Genomic DNA, 16,961 nt, shown 5'->3' with positions numbered 1-16,961 from the left:
TCATGAGGACTGTGGATAGTTATAATCTTGCGGGGCCGTTTGGTTAGCGTTCGACCTTGTAAATATAGACACAGGACGCACCAGACTTCAAACCAACTTCTCCATATTTCACCGCGGCCCCCGGAGCGCACCATTCTGTCGCCCTCACACCCAGGACCTCCGACGCACACCTGCCTGCTTTGTCTCTGTCACGAAAACGATACATAAGGGTCGAAGAAAGCAGTCTTTGAGATTTATGGACATAAGTTAGGCTATAAGATAATAGAGGCAACCACTAATTGCAATCATTATAGATAGCAGCGACATGGGTGCTGTTTCGAGAAACCATCAGCAGATGGCAGCGGTATCTCAAAAACAGAGTCCTACAGGTTGTATGACCAAAGTAGAACCAGCATTTGTAATATAATCTTTTTGCGCTACATAAAAAAATATATATTACAAATATAAATCAACGAAACAATAGTTATTAAACATATTCCTGTGAGCCGCTACAAATTGATACATTTAGTTAATATATACAATTATAATAATGATTGCAAAACCAATTGGTTTATTGCAGCTAGGCCTATAACTTTATCACATGTAATTCAAAGTTAGTAGCCTAACTTAAAGTTAGTTAAGCACTCCCAACTATACTTCGTAACAGCCGATATGAGCAGCTTAGCTCGGATTGGGAATATGGGCGGTCACTGGTCCTTTATCCTCTATAAAGGAGCACAAGGAACCTGGCTCTCAACATATCCATATTGCTATCCCAGTGCAAGCCAACGTCGTTACGAGGACATAATCAAAGTCTCGGTCTTGCTGCTGCTGCTGCTGCTGCTAAAGCCACATCGAACGTTTCGTCAATGGAATTTAAGGAGTTGGGAGGAGATGACAGCTCCGAGGGAGACACAGAAGACTTGGACAGTGTCAAAGCGCTTACAGAAAAGCTGAAATTGCAAACTCGCAGACCATCTTACTTTGAATGGCAGGAGAGCTTACAAAGTGGCCCGTGGAAGGATGGCTCAAACTGTGCAAAAGAAAATGCCGAAGAAAGTCAGGATGTAGCCGCACTGGACAGCGTTAATATCCCTGTCATTTTGAGCCGTGGGAATTCCGACTTGGTGGTCCGGAATATTTGTGGTTTTGAAACTATCGATGATGCCTTGGAATTTATTAGGAAGGAGCTGGTAAGTTACCAAATGAGCAAACGTTTCTTATATCAAAATTTGTTGCATTGGTCGTCCAGTAGGCAAAGTGATGACTGTCAAGATGTTATTCTCAAATGGCATTACTCATCAAATAACAGCACCATGAACGAATTAGCTACCAATAGAATATAAATCAATAAAAACTTTATTGTTTGGAGTAGGCCTAATTCCTGCCAAAAGGGCCATGTCATCATTTCAATCAGCTTTTCTTGATCATGTTTATGATGATGCGAATGATGATGCTGCGACTGATGATGACGATTTCGAGGATGATGAATATGAGGTGGACGACGACCACCGCGACAATTCCCACATGTCTCATGTCCTCCTCTTTCCCCATAGAGGGAAATGCAGCTGCAGGACAACCGCCTGGCCCGGCAGCTCATCCGCCTCCGCACGGAGATCCACCGGCTGAAGGTGGAGCAGGTCTGCCACCGCCACAAGGAGATGCTGGACAAGGCAACGTACGAGCTGGAGGAGTGCGGCGAGGAGTCCGACCTTCTCTGCGACATCCCCATGAAGGCCGCCTTCGCTCTCTCCACCCCGCTCAAGCACCTGGGACTGACCAAGATGAACATCAACTCACGGCGCTTCTCGCTGTGCTAAGGTTTCAACACCACCACCAACACCTCCACCATTTGACCTCCAAAGATCTCCATTTGAGAGGATCCTCTCTCCTGTAGGAACACGGGCTGCTTTTGGTGGACGTGTTTATATTCCACTGTGTTTGTGTGTCATGGTGAGATTGGAAGAACATGCGGAATTCATAAGGTGTGTGCTTGGACATGCTTGGAGTAGGCAAAGTCTAGCTAGACACACCCTTAGCCATGGCTTTTAATGAAATGCACTGATTGTGTGTTCAGTACAATTCGATTACATTGTGAAAGCACTTAGCCATGATGAAGTGATAACGTTCAGACTTAGAGCATAGAGTTACATTTTACATTGAAATTACAAAACAGCAAAGTTATTTATAAAAAAAACATTTTTACATGTTCACCCTGGCATGCATTTTCTCCACACGCCAGCACGTTGACCAATGTTCTCAGGGTAACTTCATGGCTTCATCATGAATGTGGGGTTATTTTGTCTGACCAGTAGCCTAACGCGAAAAAGCCACCGTCCACTGGCCCTTATCGAGGCGACACCGTCCACAGATACCGTCAATATTTGGTTGAGAATCTGTGAGTTTGGGATCATTTCCAAACAGGATGCTAGGGATCACGCTCCGCAGTTCTCACACCTCCTCTCCTCGGACCAAAAATAACAGGTCACCGTAGCGATATAGCCCCACGAAAGGTCGCGCCCTACGGTTTAGATTTCCATGACGCCGTCCAGATGTTGATGGGAGCCCAGATCTCACATCCATTGCGGTGTCGTTAAAGAGTAGCCTTTCATACAAAAAGCCTTGATGCATATTATTTTTATCCTCTGTAGGCTATATAAATACATTTATTAAAAGATATTAGAGGAGAGTTATGGTTTTTAGAGTTAGATGCCAAAATAGAATCCTTGTTCAATTCGTTAAAATAAAACATTTCAAGAGCGCCAAGAATTTTTTTAATTTCTTAGTGGCTCCTCTCTAGACCTTTTAAAGTTCAAACACTGTTGACATGCCATGACTAGTGAGTGCTCTTGTTCTCCAACGTGTTCTCGCTTCAAAACAGACATGCATACACCGCAAATGCTGCTGCACATGTGGGCTCGCATCTCAAGGAAATCAAAGATGTTTAACCCCTTTTGGACCTGAACTTAATTAATTAAACTCAAGAGGTTTCCTTTAAAACAGCGGTAACACTGTTAATTGATGTACTTGTATTTGCATTTTTCTGTCATATTTTAAAATCCCACTACGGGCCAAATGCACGCTATATTTTTTTGTATTAACTGAAAATGTAGATATAAACTGCTTATTATTAAAAACTTGAACATAATATGGGCCTTTGGTCTCTGTTATTATCTAGGTTAACTAGCTTGATTTTACTCTATGGAATTCACCCTAGATAGCCTACTATTTGTTAAGATCTGTAGTCCTGTAGTCACAGTCCACAATGGTGTCCCCTTTCCCTTTTTTGACATTATCCCCCTGGTACCGTACTACTGAAACGGTGCCAAAAACATGCTTTCGCACACAAATAGCCATAGGCCTACTACAAAGGAATACGCTGTTTTAGCATGAAACTGGAGTAAACCAATCAGATCTAAACCGAAGACTGTGACGTGTGTTCCCACGTGGCCTGGAGGACGCTATGAACGGTATCGTATGAGGACGGGATATCGTTTTCGACCTCAAGGCTGTATTTCAATGGGCTGTCTTCCATGCGTTTCTCATGTGACCCCACCGGTGTTTCTCATGTCCACCTCTTCCCTGCAGAAATAGAGACGTTGTGTGTAACGGTCCCTCAGCGTGAGAATGTATAGCTGTCCTGAACTCAGTTTACAAGGTTAGATGGATTAATTATGAATAAAAGTAATTTCCAGTTAAAATTTGATTTCATAGACATTTCAGACATGTCTGATGTGGATTTGAGCAATCACCTTACCTATATCATTATCCACTTCTGCAAATCTCACGTCCATGCACATAGGTTATTTGCATAATAAATGATCCCCAGACAGGAATATGTGATTCATGCTCGGTGCGCATCAATCCGCATTGACAACACTGAGCTTGTTGTCCTGACCTGAAAGCAGTCAGCACCTGCAATACCAGACAAACCGTGGAGGAGTTGGAAAGCGCTTGATGTTAAGATGTCAGACCGTATGTGAAGGAGAATTGGATTTCCAACCGCCGGTTAAATTGGTGTCATTGGTAGAATAAAGGAAAAAGGGGAGACCCATTGTGAGGGCGTGATGTCTGTGGACACCTGTAATGCATGCAGTGTGTGTCAATGCAGGCATTGTGCCACTTACATTCTAAAGTGGAAGAAATATTGAGTTTAAAATGCAGATAAAGACACAGCATACCTTTCAAATTACAGCAGAATCGCAATACTAAAACAAAGTAAAACTGTCAATACAATGTGTACAATATTGTATTCGGTTGATATACAAAAATGTTGAAGCCAGAAAGTACATTTCATCACATGCACTGTCATACTGCATCCTCTCAGTGTTGATGATGGAAAAACTCGGTTACCTCAAGCGGTTTTGTATAAAAAATACTATTTACGATGCGACAATCTTCTAAGCACCTATTTCAGCGTAGACTCTATGCAAGGTTTGGACTGGCTTCCTGTCATTTTCTCTAAAACAGCACCTCCGTCACCACAGACATCCTTTGGTAGCTCACAATGACAGCACAGACACACAGCATGCAACACTACACAATTTCGCCTTAAAGGTGTTACTCAATGGAACCATAGTCCACTGGTCAGTGTTATAATGCTTCAGTAGTTCAATAAGTTGTAACTTTTTTCTAACCCAACAACCAGGCGACCAAAATTCACCTGCATAACACACTGGAAGGTACCATAACTCATGATAGCTTCACACATAATAAAAGAGGCCCAAATGGATCAGGAGCCCCTCTTGACTGTTAGCAAATGCTAAAGTTCTCAATGCTAACATGCAGCTGCAGCGCTCGCACCTGCTAGCAGAGTGCAGAGCAAACTTTCAACGACAGGAAGCTCTTTGGGTAGCTATCCCTCAACCAGTTACTTTTTCTGATGTCAACGTGACTCTGTGTGTGCGTGTGCGTGTGCGTGTGGCTGTGTGTGTGTGTGTGTGTGTGTGTGTGTGTGTGTGTGTGTGTGTGTGTGTGTGTGTGTGTGTGTGTGTGTGTGGATGTGTCTGTGGATGGGGATGTGGATGGGGATGTGTGAGAAAGAGAGCAAGAGAGAGAGAGAGAGACATGCATCAGAATTCTTTGGTATGTGGGCAGACATACTCCATACCATATCAGATCATTATTTTTGGGCAAAGCAAACACATTTTTTTGTGATGAAATTTAGTCATGGATAACAATATGACTTCTAAAGCAATCTGAAATCATTGACAACAGAAGAGATCAATTAATCCAACAGGTAAGTGACAAAAATATATGATTGCAGTATGATCTCAGTAAATTTATTTAAAGCAACAAAATCACCCAGCAGAATATATACATGATTCGGCAGAATAAAAATATAAAGTTTGGTAATCAAGTGAAAATATTTCTTTAATTTTAGTAGCGTACGATTTGCTATCAAGACCATTCGTAGTTTAGCGAATATCTTATTCATATTTAAGTGAACTGTTTAATGCAACGCAACCTTAATCCAAGAATAAATGCTCTAAACCATAAATTATTTATTTTGTTTGTAAGTGAAATACTTTGGCATGTACTTTGGCAAGTAACAAGCAACAGTTTAGCACAGCCTTAACCATGGCCCTTCATTACCATGATGCTAAGCCCGCTGTAAAGCTTATTGCAGATACAAATCGTCGGGTCACCCAGGGACTTCGTCTTTGAATCGTCCCTTTGGGTACAACGGGGAGTTGATACCAACAGGCCAAATCCTCCCGCATTTTTCTCACGGCTTTTTGGGCCTTTGGGACAGACGGCAACTGTGATTAGCCCAGTGACCCTGTTACATGAGTGGGCTGTTGAGGAGCCGGGGAAAGGCTGGGGGAAGCTGGTTTCATGCAGCACGGCGTAAAACACACAGTACTCAGCACATTTAGGCACAAGATTACTCAAGATTACACAGTACTTAGGATGACTTAGTCAAAAATCAAGATCCGAATCTAAACAGATGATCAGAATCCTGATGAATATTCAAATAAAGCCTGTTTTTGATCTTCATTAATCATAAAAGGAACGTTTATGTCTGTTTATGTTTGTGTCTGTGTGTGTGTATTTGTGTGTGTATGTGTGCACGTGCGTGTGTGAACATACTTTATGGATGGAAATGTGTGTGTTTGATGGTCATAGTGTTGTTTCGTCTGTAACCACTTCCTAAAACTTCCCAGTTTAAAAGATGGGATGTAGCTGCAGTTCAGATAATTCTTGCGCCGACGAATGGGAAGAGCACTTGGATGATGAATTCTGCGAACACTGCACCTGTCCAGGGCGTCCCCGGTCAGGCAATCCAGTGAGTTCAAGTGTTTGTGCGTATGCATGTGTGTCTGTGTGTGATCATTTTGTCTTTTTGTTTGTATCCTTCGATAGTCTTTACATATTCACACTGGACTAGCTCAAACATGCATTGATGCGATCAAATTAGTGTGCAGTGGTCTAGTTAAGGGTGTGCGTGCTGTGTTTATTTGAATTAGATTGTTAATTAACTGAATTGATATGCCCTTCATGTTCATGGAGGACATATATACATTGTGTTATCAGTCACATCAGTCATAATGTTGATGTCATAGGACTTGGTAAGTAACCTTTGAATGATTTTAATATGTTCTTATAAACATAGACCATAACAAACTCCAGCCCCCAACACACAACCTGTGGTTCAGTGGTGCCTGAGCGTTTTGTATTCGTTTTGATTTTGACGACATTGTGATAACATTACAATACAGGAAGCTGCCTTTTGTTCCTTTAATTAATTAGGAGGGCATCTATTCCCTTGAGGATTTGATTATCCTATTATTATCATATTGTATTATGCGAGCGAAAGAGGAAAGCAACATGTGTGCACCACATTAGTGGGAGCCCTGATGTGAATGAACAAAACCAAACAACAAAGATGATGAAATCCACTTTAAATGTTCTCTTTCTGTATCACCTCATATCACCCTGATTCTCTCTACCAGTACGCAGATGAGCTGATTCCAAACCCATCACATTGTACTCCTCCCACCTCACCATTACCAGGTAATGTGATACCCTGTGTGTGTGTGTGTGTGTGTGTGTGTGTGTGTGTGTGTGTGTGTGTGTGTGTGTGTGTGTGTGTGTGTGTGTGTGTGTGTGTGTGTGTGTGTGTGTGTGTGCGTGCGCGTGTGTACGTGTATGTGTTTGTGTCTTTACATCAGCCAAGAACACAGAGGAGCTCCCTATATTTCTTTGGTTGAAAACAAAACCTCTACCTGACAGCCGACACCCTCTATACTTTCCATACACCTGTTTCCAACCCCGTCAGTCTTGCAGTGAAGATAATCTTATTCCTGCCTTTTCTTCCTGGCTCTTTCTCCTGACCATAAACGCTGAGAGTATTACATTACATGCATTGTCAGCTCTGTCTTCACAACTTACTTGTGTGTTTTTCTCCATTGACAGTGAGCAAACAATACTTTCATACAATATTCTAGTTTATTTTGTCTGTTTCTGTGTTGGGTATATATATATACATTCAACACAGAAAAATATACATATTTAACTATTATATATAAGTGGATAATGGGGAAGAGTGGGGAATATTCCCCACTATTCTTGGAGCCTGAGGTGAATAATTGGTATATAGTATTTAATGGTAATTAGTATATACTACACGTGAAAAATCCCAAAATATACAAGATAACACTTTTTGCCGGGATATATTTATTTTTATTAGCAAACAACTAGGACATTTTGCGATGAAAACAATATCACGAGTTTGAGATCTCAATCATTGGATATTGCCCTTCATCCCGAGATAGCAAACCAATCAAATTGCGCCATCTTAGGAGGCTCATGTGTAGCTTATACTAAATAAATAAAATAAAATAAAAATATCTATCTATATATGTGTTTGTGTGTGTGTGAATATGTGTGTCAGTGAGTGTGTGTGTGTGTGTGTGTGTGTGTGTGTGTGTGTGTGTGTGTGTGTGTGTGTGTGTGTGTGTGTGTGTGTGTGTGTGTGTGTGTGTGTGTGTGTGTGTGTGTTGACCGCCTATTTATTGATCTATTTATTTTACAGATAACGTTGTCCTGGCGATATACAAATATGCACCCGCTAGCAAAGAGGAGCTGGGCTTTGAAAAGGGAGACCACCTCAAGATCATTAACAAGTAGGAAAATTAATACATTGTCAAATTTCCCTTGTGATCAATAATCCACCTTTCGATCCGAAGCAAATGGTTGTCATTCATCAACAAATCAAACTATAGACAGACAGGAATAGCTTTACAGAAAATGGATCTGGTCTGTTCTGCAGAATCGGTCTATCATGTGCACCCTGCATCTCATGCACCCGGAATGCTCACTGCAGACAAAGAAGTTCACATGAGCCTGCTATTCGTCGTGACGTTTTCTACCCAGAGACTAAGGGGATTTGTGTCCAAGTTTAATGTGGCATTCCGTTTGTGCATCACCACATGTTCTTGTTACTGTCTTGTGTTGGTTACCAGGGATGATCCAGAGTGGTACATGGCAGAGTCTCTTATCACAGGCCAGAGGGGCTTCATCCCATTCAACTTCGTGGCCGCCAGCAACACAATGGAGACCGAGTCGTATGTGATACAGGAAATCTGCACGCCATTCCACACGCTGTACAAAAACCGAGACACCCCTTCTCACACGATGCACGCTAGTGACGCGTCGACACGCACTGAGGGGAACGGATGTGGTTAGCCCAGGGGTAGAGCAATGAGAATCATTTTTCTATTTTGGCGACAGGTGGTTCTTCGCAAACGTTTCCAGAAACGATGCCATCAGAATGCTGCACGCTCCAGGAAACATGCAGGGTTCCTTCCTGGTCAGAGAGAGTGAGACCACTCCAGGTTTGTTGCTCATCTGTTTCCTGAAATTTACTGCTCCCAAAAATGTGAAATAAAACCTGATATATATACATCTCTCAAGAGACGCATTTCCCTCAACATCATACCTTGGTTGGCACCACATACATACACATACACACACACACACACCCACAGACACACTTACACATGCACAAACACGCCTCAACCCTGGTCAGGCAAGTCTATGTCTAGGTTACTGTATGACTTAGTCATTTAGTAGACATGTACTTTAGGGTAAGGCTGCATGATCTCACCAGTGTGTGCTCCTGGTGGTCCCATAGGTTCATACACCCTCTCTGTGAGGGACTTGGACCAGGACGAAGGGGACGTGGTCAAGCACTACAGGATACGCAACATGGACGACGGGGGCTTTTACATCACGGCCAAGATCTCCTTCAGCACCATCAGGGAGCTGGTCAAGCACCACAAACGTACGAGGGGGAGAAGGGGTCCACACTGAGGGTGGTGCACGCTAACACACCCTCAATGGGATCATTGACATCGGAGTGACTGACGCCAGGCCTGCTTTCTCCTCTGTGCTGCAGGCGACGCGAGCGGCCTGTGCACGAGGCTGCTGAGCGCGTGCCAGTCCAGGGCCCCCGAGAAGCCCTGGTGGCAGGACGAGTGGGAGATCTCCCGCGACACACTGAAACTGGAGCGCAAGCTGGGCGCCGGCCAGTTCGGAGAAGTGTGGATGGGTGAGTCAGGGGCAAAAAAAATAAAGTCATACTGATAAAGGTTGGTTTTCGCCTGGAGGGGGGTGGGGATGAAGCCACATGGGAAATGTGGTTGCCAACACCTTCTGTCTCATAATCAAAACCAAAACCACCTTGGTGTGTGGCATTGGCTGATTGGGAATACCCATTAGTAATATGCCAGTTTCTGCCAAAGCCCCAGATAATGTGAGAGGCGGTTGCTCAATCCGGCTCCGGGCCTGGCTCTGTGTGTGTCAGCCAGAGCAGCTTTAGCCCCTGCTGCTCCCGCGTCATACGTGGTGTTCTCCAAGCAAAGCCGGCATCACGAGGATAGGTTTTGGGCTATCAGCACTGATACGCAACAACACTTTAAAACACCTGGGACTCCTTTTCAAATGGAGCCATGTGGGTGTTACGTTCAAACAATGCTCGCTTTGCTCTACATTGTGAGTGTGGAATGTAATCATTAAGAAAGCTTGCTGAAAGCTTTGGGTGAAAGGGAGGATAAGTTGATAAGGTCCTTGCCCCAATACTTTGTTATTACAATTAGTGGGAGGGTTTTCCTACTTTATTTCCAGCCCAGTTTGGAAGCACAATACCGCACTCAAAACATCCCATTGTATCAGAGCCTAAAATAGCTCTGGTTATTTTCCAGTCACTATCTATTTAAAACTTCCTCATCCACATGGGATATGGGCATTTGGTTTCTCAACAGTCACACCCCCACGATTACGCTTGTGCATGCAGAATTCAAAAAGCTTCTCAGTATTTGTTTAAAGCTTTATTGCCGACGGTAAATTTGGCTGATGAGGCGTTAAATCCACAAACGCTACAATGTAATCACATAGCAGCGATGCGATTGGATTATATTAGCTATTAATGACATAACAATGACATAACCCTTGCGCTACTGCCTTAGACATGACCTCAACCCCCCCCCCCCCCCCCCCCCCCGCCTTCCTAACACCCTAAGCAAAGATAAAAGATAGCTATTGAACGCCTACCTATCGCACCCAGGGAACCACAGGGTACAGGCTTTGGTGTGCGTTCATTCCTCTGGTGGTAAAGATCCTCCTTTCTGATTCGATGGCACGCTGACAGCGAAACCGGTGTTAACGTGCGACTCCCTCAGGCATCTACAACAATGAGCGGAAGGTGGCCATCAAGAACCTGAAGATCGGCACCATGTCTGTGGAGGAGTTCCTCGCCGAGGCCAACATGATGAAGGCCCTGCAGCACCCCCGGCTGGTGCGCCTGTTCGCCGTGGTGACCAAGGAGCCCATCTACATTGTGACCGAGTTCATGGAGAACGGTGGGTTGCCCTGTTGGGACGTTCAGATAATGACACAAGACGTTGACGAAGAGTCTTTCACTCTTCCACGCTTCCTTCTGTTTATTCATGCAATCGCCTCTTACGTAGTACAATTTGGACGAATATGCAATAAGGATTTATTAATTGCACAAAAAACATGCCCTGAAAAGTATTTATGTGGTGCATATTGCAAAATGGATAGAAAAAGTGTTTAATTCCACCACCTTCTGTCAATTCAGTCAGCCATAGAGAGCAGGCCGGAGCCTGCTTTACCTCAATGATTTAAATCCCTGCCCTCTTACACAGCACATCACAGACTTCAGAGTCATCGAGCTCCGTGCCTGGAGCTGGGAAGAGTTTGGAAAAGTGTTTTTACAGTCAGTACATTGTCATAGTCTTCAGGATCAAACATGCTGTTCTATTATGTGTGATTTGGGGGCTGGAGCACATGTTCAAACACAAGATCAAGGAGGTAACCTGCATTGCATGCGTGTCACTGCTCTATCCATGAGTCATGGCCTTTATTCACATGAACTCTTTCGCAATACTCACCGGGGGATTTTCTGTTCACCTTACAGTTTATTTTATTTATTGTGAGAAAGGAATGGGCTGTATCATTTACAATGCTACATATTTATGAGAGAGAGAGAGAGAGAGAGAGAGAGAGAGAGAGAGAGAGAGAGAGAGAGAGAGAGAGAGAGACAGAGACAGAGACAGAGACAGAGACAGAGAGAGAGAGAGCCTCTCCTAATGACCCTGCCGCTATGGCGTCCCGCTGCAGCACCGTGAACCACCTGACGGCGGGAAGTCCCTCCGCACTGGGGCTTCTTGAGGAGGGGCTGTTAAAGTAGGAGAGGGTGATTCACCAGCCCATTGTTCAGAGCGGGGGCCAGTTGACCTCTGATGACACATGGCTACCATCTAGAGTCTGCAGGGCTCTCTTCAAAACACCGTACCCGCCGAGGGAGGACGGCACGCAGACACACGCAGGCTGACTAGGGCAACGCCGATACGCAGAGGAACACACAGCCATGACACACACCATGAAAACCACACACACACACTCACCAACACTCCTGTATACGCACGCAACCCTAACCCTAACACCCATATTATCCCGCACCAAATCGCGCTCGAGACCTTTGCCCCAGATTTTCTTCTCTTTCTCACATTTCAAAGACACAAATACCAGGAAATGTCTTACAAATAACCTGGCCGACCAATTAAAGGCAGGCTATTGTGACGGGTGTGCATAGTATTTAAGGCCCATTCAGAGATCACCAATGTCAGCCTGCAAGCGGGAAGAAAAAGGTGTTCATCAAAGCCAAAAGCCATCGTGTGTACATTTCCTGTCAGCCGTCAAAGGGCTAGCCATCTTTCCCAGTCCTTTACACCATTGGGAACAATAAGGAAGTGCATAGGAGTTCTGTTGTCTCTGGCGCAACAACAGCCTCGCTCTATGGAGCTGAATGGAGTGGCTTTGTATGCTCTTCTATGAGAGGCCTGTAAAGCACCAGTAGTGTTGAGCCTTTGTCCGCCAACCACGTGTGTGCAAAGGACACAATTGTCGTCTCTGTACTTAGGAGAGAGGATGGGTTTACCATCCCCATCCTATCAATTTGTTCTGTTCTTTCATTTATTATTATGATTATCATTGTAAGGTGGAAAACAACAGGCGAGGGGAAGCAGCCACGATTCAATCGGTGCCCTTGATAAAGGTGGCTCCTCTAGGCTTTCGGACTTCAAAAGACGGACCCAACCCGGAGCTACAGACACAGTCCTCCTCTTCCTCTTCCCTGGTTGTGACCATGGTCCTCGCTCAGGGTACTTCCTCTGACCTGACTTGGCAGACTGTGAGGGTCCCTTGAAGTATTGTTCTGTCTCAAACGTCCCGATCAAACCCCGAAAAAGACGAGCAGTGGCCAATGGCCAACGGCTGTCAAAAGCACACGCAGCGGCCTGAGTAATGCTCGCTGCACTTCCTGGCACCGTTCGGTTATCAGGTTTAAAGAGCTATTCTGGTCCACCGCCACCTATTTCTGTCCTGTGGTTGTAAAGACAAAAATGATCCAAACAATGTACGCTTTTAAGATAGCCCATGTGACGAGTTATTTTTACAAGGCTTATGAAACAAGGCTTGTTTCATAAGCCTTGTTCCACCAGCACCTATAAATATATTACTATAATAATTATGCATGATAAATATATCAGGACAAAGAAAAACACACCATAGTTAGCTTGATTCTCACCTTAGTTCCGTGGTATGGTTCCACTCTGAGTGCTCCCTTCCGTAGGATTTAAAGCAAGACATAATGGGATGTCAGATACAGCATCTCACCACTGACCACAGGGAACACTATACAACCCCCCCCATGGGAATCCCCCCATCCCATATCTCAATCGATTGCGTAGGTTACATGGAATACAGAGCAGAACCAATGCAGTCGTAGGCTGGGTTGGTGGGTCAAATCCAACTCGGTACATTTTACTTTGAACTTTGTGTGTGTGTGATGGATGGTCTTAAATGGACCGTCTATCAGTGTATGTGCGTTTGAATGAACCACGTTATCTGTCAGCTGATAGGCGAGGCATTACTAGACCAGCTACGCCCATTTGATAGGAACACTAAATCATTTGGGTTCAGTTAAATAATTGTATTAACTCTTGTTTCACAGGTAGTCTCGTGGATTTTCTCAAAACGACAGAAGGAAGCAATTTGACTTTGAGCACCCTGATAGACATGTCCTCTCAGGCAAGTGAACCTCTTTCTCTGTACCACCTATCCTTTAGGGCCTAGCAGCAAACAGACTTCTATTTACTCTCTCACTTCGTGTGTGTGTGTGTGTGTGTGTGTGTGTGTGTGTGTGTGTGTGTGTGTGTGTGTGTGTGTGTGTGTGTGTGTGTGTGTGTGTGTGTGTGTGTGTGTGTGTGTGTGTGTGTGTGTGTCTGGCTATGGGGGTTGAACAGAAAATCAACAATACAAGTCTAGACACCAATAGTGTGTCACAAACTACTACCTCAGGGGATAAAGAACCCTTGGTTTAATCACTTAGGACAGCAAACAATCAAAACCTACATCTATCTGATACAAATAGTCTAGCACTGAGACTAATGGGGTTCTACACTTCAAGGGCCACGATCCAGAAGTTGAGTTGTGTGTAACCAGATATAAACGAACACCAGGAAGGGCTTATGTTGGACGACGCCTCACCGTTCTGGGCAGAAATGTGCGCAGGTAGTGGATGAGGTGTGAAACCAACCCACACGCCTGCATGAATCCACACGCGTGCAAACACACACACACACACACACACACACACATTAGCACACACACGCACACACACACACACACACACAACCACACACACGCATATATACAAACACAAACAAATATTAGTCACATTGGCAAGTCAATACAAGAAACATTTCATAGGTCAATTTCAGATGTGAAGAACAACCAAGTCAGACTGGGCACTGAAATGACCTTTTACCGGCAAATACATATTAATATAAGCAGAACATTATGCAACTAGCATAATATTGTAGAAAGATACAATATGAATGAAAAAAATAGCAATACAAATATATATATATGTACTAAAAAGCCCGTAAGAGAAATAATACGCATGAAATCAAAAAGTAAATCCAATTATAAACTAAATCCAAATTCCCATTATGTACAGAGCCAGTCAAAAGTCAAAATTATATGCAACTATGAGCTAGACTCTAGCTCATATAGCTCACTCTAGCTGCTAGAGTATCCATTATTATGATATTTAGGTAAAAAAGGTTATAAAGTGACATGTAAATGAAAAAAGTATATTGTAATAGTGTGATATGGTATAAGAGTTAGGGCACCACATGAAGGGATACGCCCAGCGGCGTTCATGTGGTTTCATGTCATGAGGAGGGTTCATATTCAGGCTAAACAAACATGGACATCTCAGTTTTCTGCCACGGGCCAGGGGGGCTTATGTCACCTACATGGTAGATCCTCACGTCTGAAAGGAGCTCCATTTACCCAGCCATGTCCATGCTGAGTATTCACACATGCACACATAGACACCCATACATACGAGGTATGACACATAAATGCCAGATTTCCATCGCTCAAACTGTGAACTAACGTGAATGTGGGTTGTTTTTACATGCCAATGATACTTTCATCATGCAAGCCCTAAAATGACTTCAAAAGTGCCGTCATATTCATTGGAATTCCCGGCCAGTCTGGGGAACGTTGTAAGGTGAAAGATTTGAGTCTAATCCGGAAAGAACACCGACCTTTAGTAGGAACGGCTGTCTAACCTGGGTGGAGTGCGATGGCAGTGTTGCTGAGGGCTAACGTGTGGAAGTGGAACTCCCTTTCGGCAGGAATCTCTCTGTTCTCTGCCTGTCACTTTCACTAGCTATTGTACATCCTGCACATACAGTAGATGCCAATCTAGGTACTTTTGCCTGCACCTTATCTGTAACATCTAACACAATACCTATATTATGATGGCTGGAGCAGACAAAGACCTCAACACAAATACCAACAGATGCATGATTTGGGCGCACCCACATCCCCTAACACACACACACACACACACACACACACACACACACACACACACACACACACACACACACACACACACACACACACACACACACACACACACACACACACTGCAGTGCACTGTGCTAACCGTGTAGTATCCCCTGCAGGTGGCAGAAGGCATGGCTTTTATTGAGCATAGGAATTACATTCATCGAGATCTACGAGCTGCCAACATCCTGGTGTCCCACCAACACATCTGTAAGATTGCTGACTTTGGACTGGCAAGACTTATCAAGGACAACGAGTACACGGCCAGAGAGGGTAACGAGTTCTCTGCATCTACTTCCACATCTTCCCTTCAGACCTTACGACTTACCTGACCTTTCCTAGTGAAATAGATTTAGATAGCGGATGATGATAACATTCGTATTCACATGCATGTTCACAGAAACACACTGTTTATCATTTGTGAAGTGAAAAATGTTCCCAGTGGACACTCAAGACATTTAGAAAAAGAGTCTCTGGCGCCACCAAGTGTTTCCTTCTCTCCCTAGGTGCAAAGTTCCCCATCAAGTGGACTTCCCCAGAAGCCATCAACTTTGGCACGTTCTCCATCAAGTCTGATGTGTGGTCCTTTGGAATCCTCCTAACAGAAATAGTGACGTATGGGCGATTACCATACCCTGGTAAAGCGCTACCCTTTGTTTACGTACATGATTAGCATTCCTCATGCAACACCTATGTCTACTTAATATACAGTAACATTTCTACTAATGTCCTTGCCAAATGTTTCCAATTCAAATCACAAACTAACAACTAACATATCTAAACAACTACCTACCTAACAGTATAAAACACTGATTCACAAGTCAACACTATTCAAACATCCCTAATCTGAGATGATACGGTACTGCCTAATATCCCACTCCATATCCTCTCCTTCCAGGGATGAGTAACCCGGAGGTGATCCAGCATTTGGAACAGGGCTACAGAATGCCACGGCCGGAGAACTGCCCAGAAGGGCTCTACAACATCATGTTAATGTGCTGGAGTGAGGAACCCGAGAACCGCCCTACCTTTGAGTACCTGAAGAGTGTTACGGAAGACTTCTTCACAGCCACAGAGCAGCAGTATCATGACCAGCCATTCTGAAGAACAGAGAAGACAGACCAAAGATTAAAAGGACTAAATGTAATGGGAAACAACGTTGTTGTTGTTGTGATAGCTTCTACAACATGGGCCTCTTCTTGCATAACATCCAGAGACCGATCCCTTGCCTTATTTATTTGGGCAAGCTCTGCACAGGGAAAATCTGCCAACTTGCTAGAAATGCTGCAGAATTAAAAGTTGTAAATATATTGCTTAATCTGCTTTTCACTTGTAATACTTTTCACTTAATACCAATACAGTTGCTTCAGGTTATTACATTGTGCAATGATCAATTAATAAAGATCATCCATGGATCTTGGATGTAATTCAAGATGTTTTGCACAAGAAAATGAGACTGTTTGGTTTGGTGCTTGCTGTTCCTGAGTGGGGCTGGTTCAACCTGGTTGTGGCGGGATATAGACGTCAAC

General features: G+C 43.9%; 2 protein-coding genes across 2 annotated transcripts; both read left to right on the top strand.

The window, feature by feature from the left end:
• Positions 1 to 710: 710 nt before the first annotated feature.
• fam167b (family with sequence similarity 167 member B) lies at positions 711 to 3,127 on the top strand. The gene is made up of 2 exons (XM_060052076.1): positions 711 to 1,172; positions 1,536 to 3,127. Exons 1-2 carry the CDS (start codon positions 849 to 851, stop codon positions 1,797 to 1,799), a joined length of 588 nt encoding a protein of 195 aa, XP_059908059.1. The 5' UTR covers positions 711 to 848; the 3' UTR covers positions 1,800 to 3,127.
• Positions 3,128 to 4,988: 1,861 nt separating this feature from the next.
• lck (LCK proto-oncogene, Src family tyrosine kinase) lies at positions 4,989 to 16,864 on the top strand. Its single transcript, XM_060052061.1, has 13 exons — positions 4,989 to 5,218; positions 6,147 to 6,268; positions 6,936 to 6,996; positions 8,018 to 8,108; positions 8,448 to 8,549; positions 8,716 to 8,819; positions 9,119 to 9,268; positions 9,383 to 9,535; positions 10,665 to 10,844; positions 13,520 to 13,596; positions 15,552 to 15,705; positions 15,939 to 16,070; positions 16,331 to 16,864. The coding sequence occupies exons 2-13, from the start codon at positions 6,155 to 6,157 to the stop codon at positions 16,534 to 16,536; spliced, it is 1,524 nt and encodes a 507-aa protein (XP_059908044.1). The 5' UTR covers positions 4,989 to 5,218; positions 6,147 to 6,154; the 3' UTR covers positions 16,537 to 16,864.
• The last annotated feature ends 97 nt before the right edge of the window (positions 16,865 to 16,961 follow it).

Source organism: Gadus macrocephalus, chromosome 5, assembly GCF_031168955.1.
Source record: "Gadus macrocephalus chromosome 5, ASM3116895v1".
NCBI classification, from domain to species: domain Eukaryota; kingdom Metazoa; phylum Chordata; class Actinopteri; order Gadiformes; family Gadidae; genus Gadus; species Gadus macrocephalus.
This window is presented reverse-complemented; position numbering and strand designations above follow the sequence as displayed.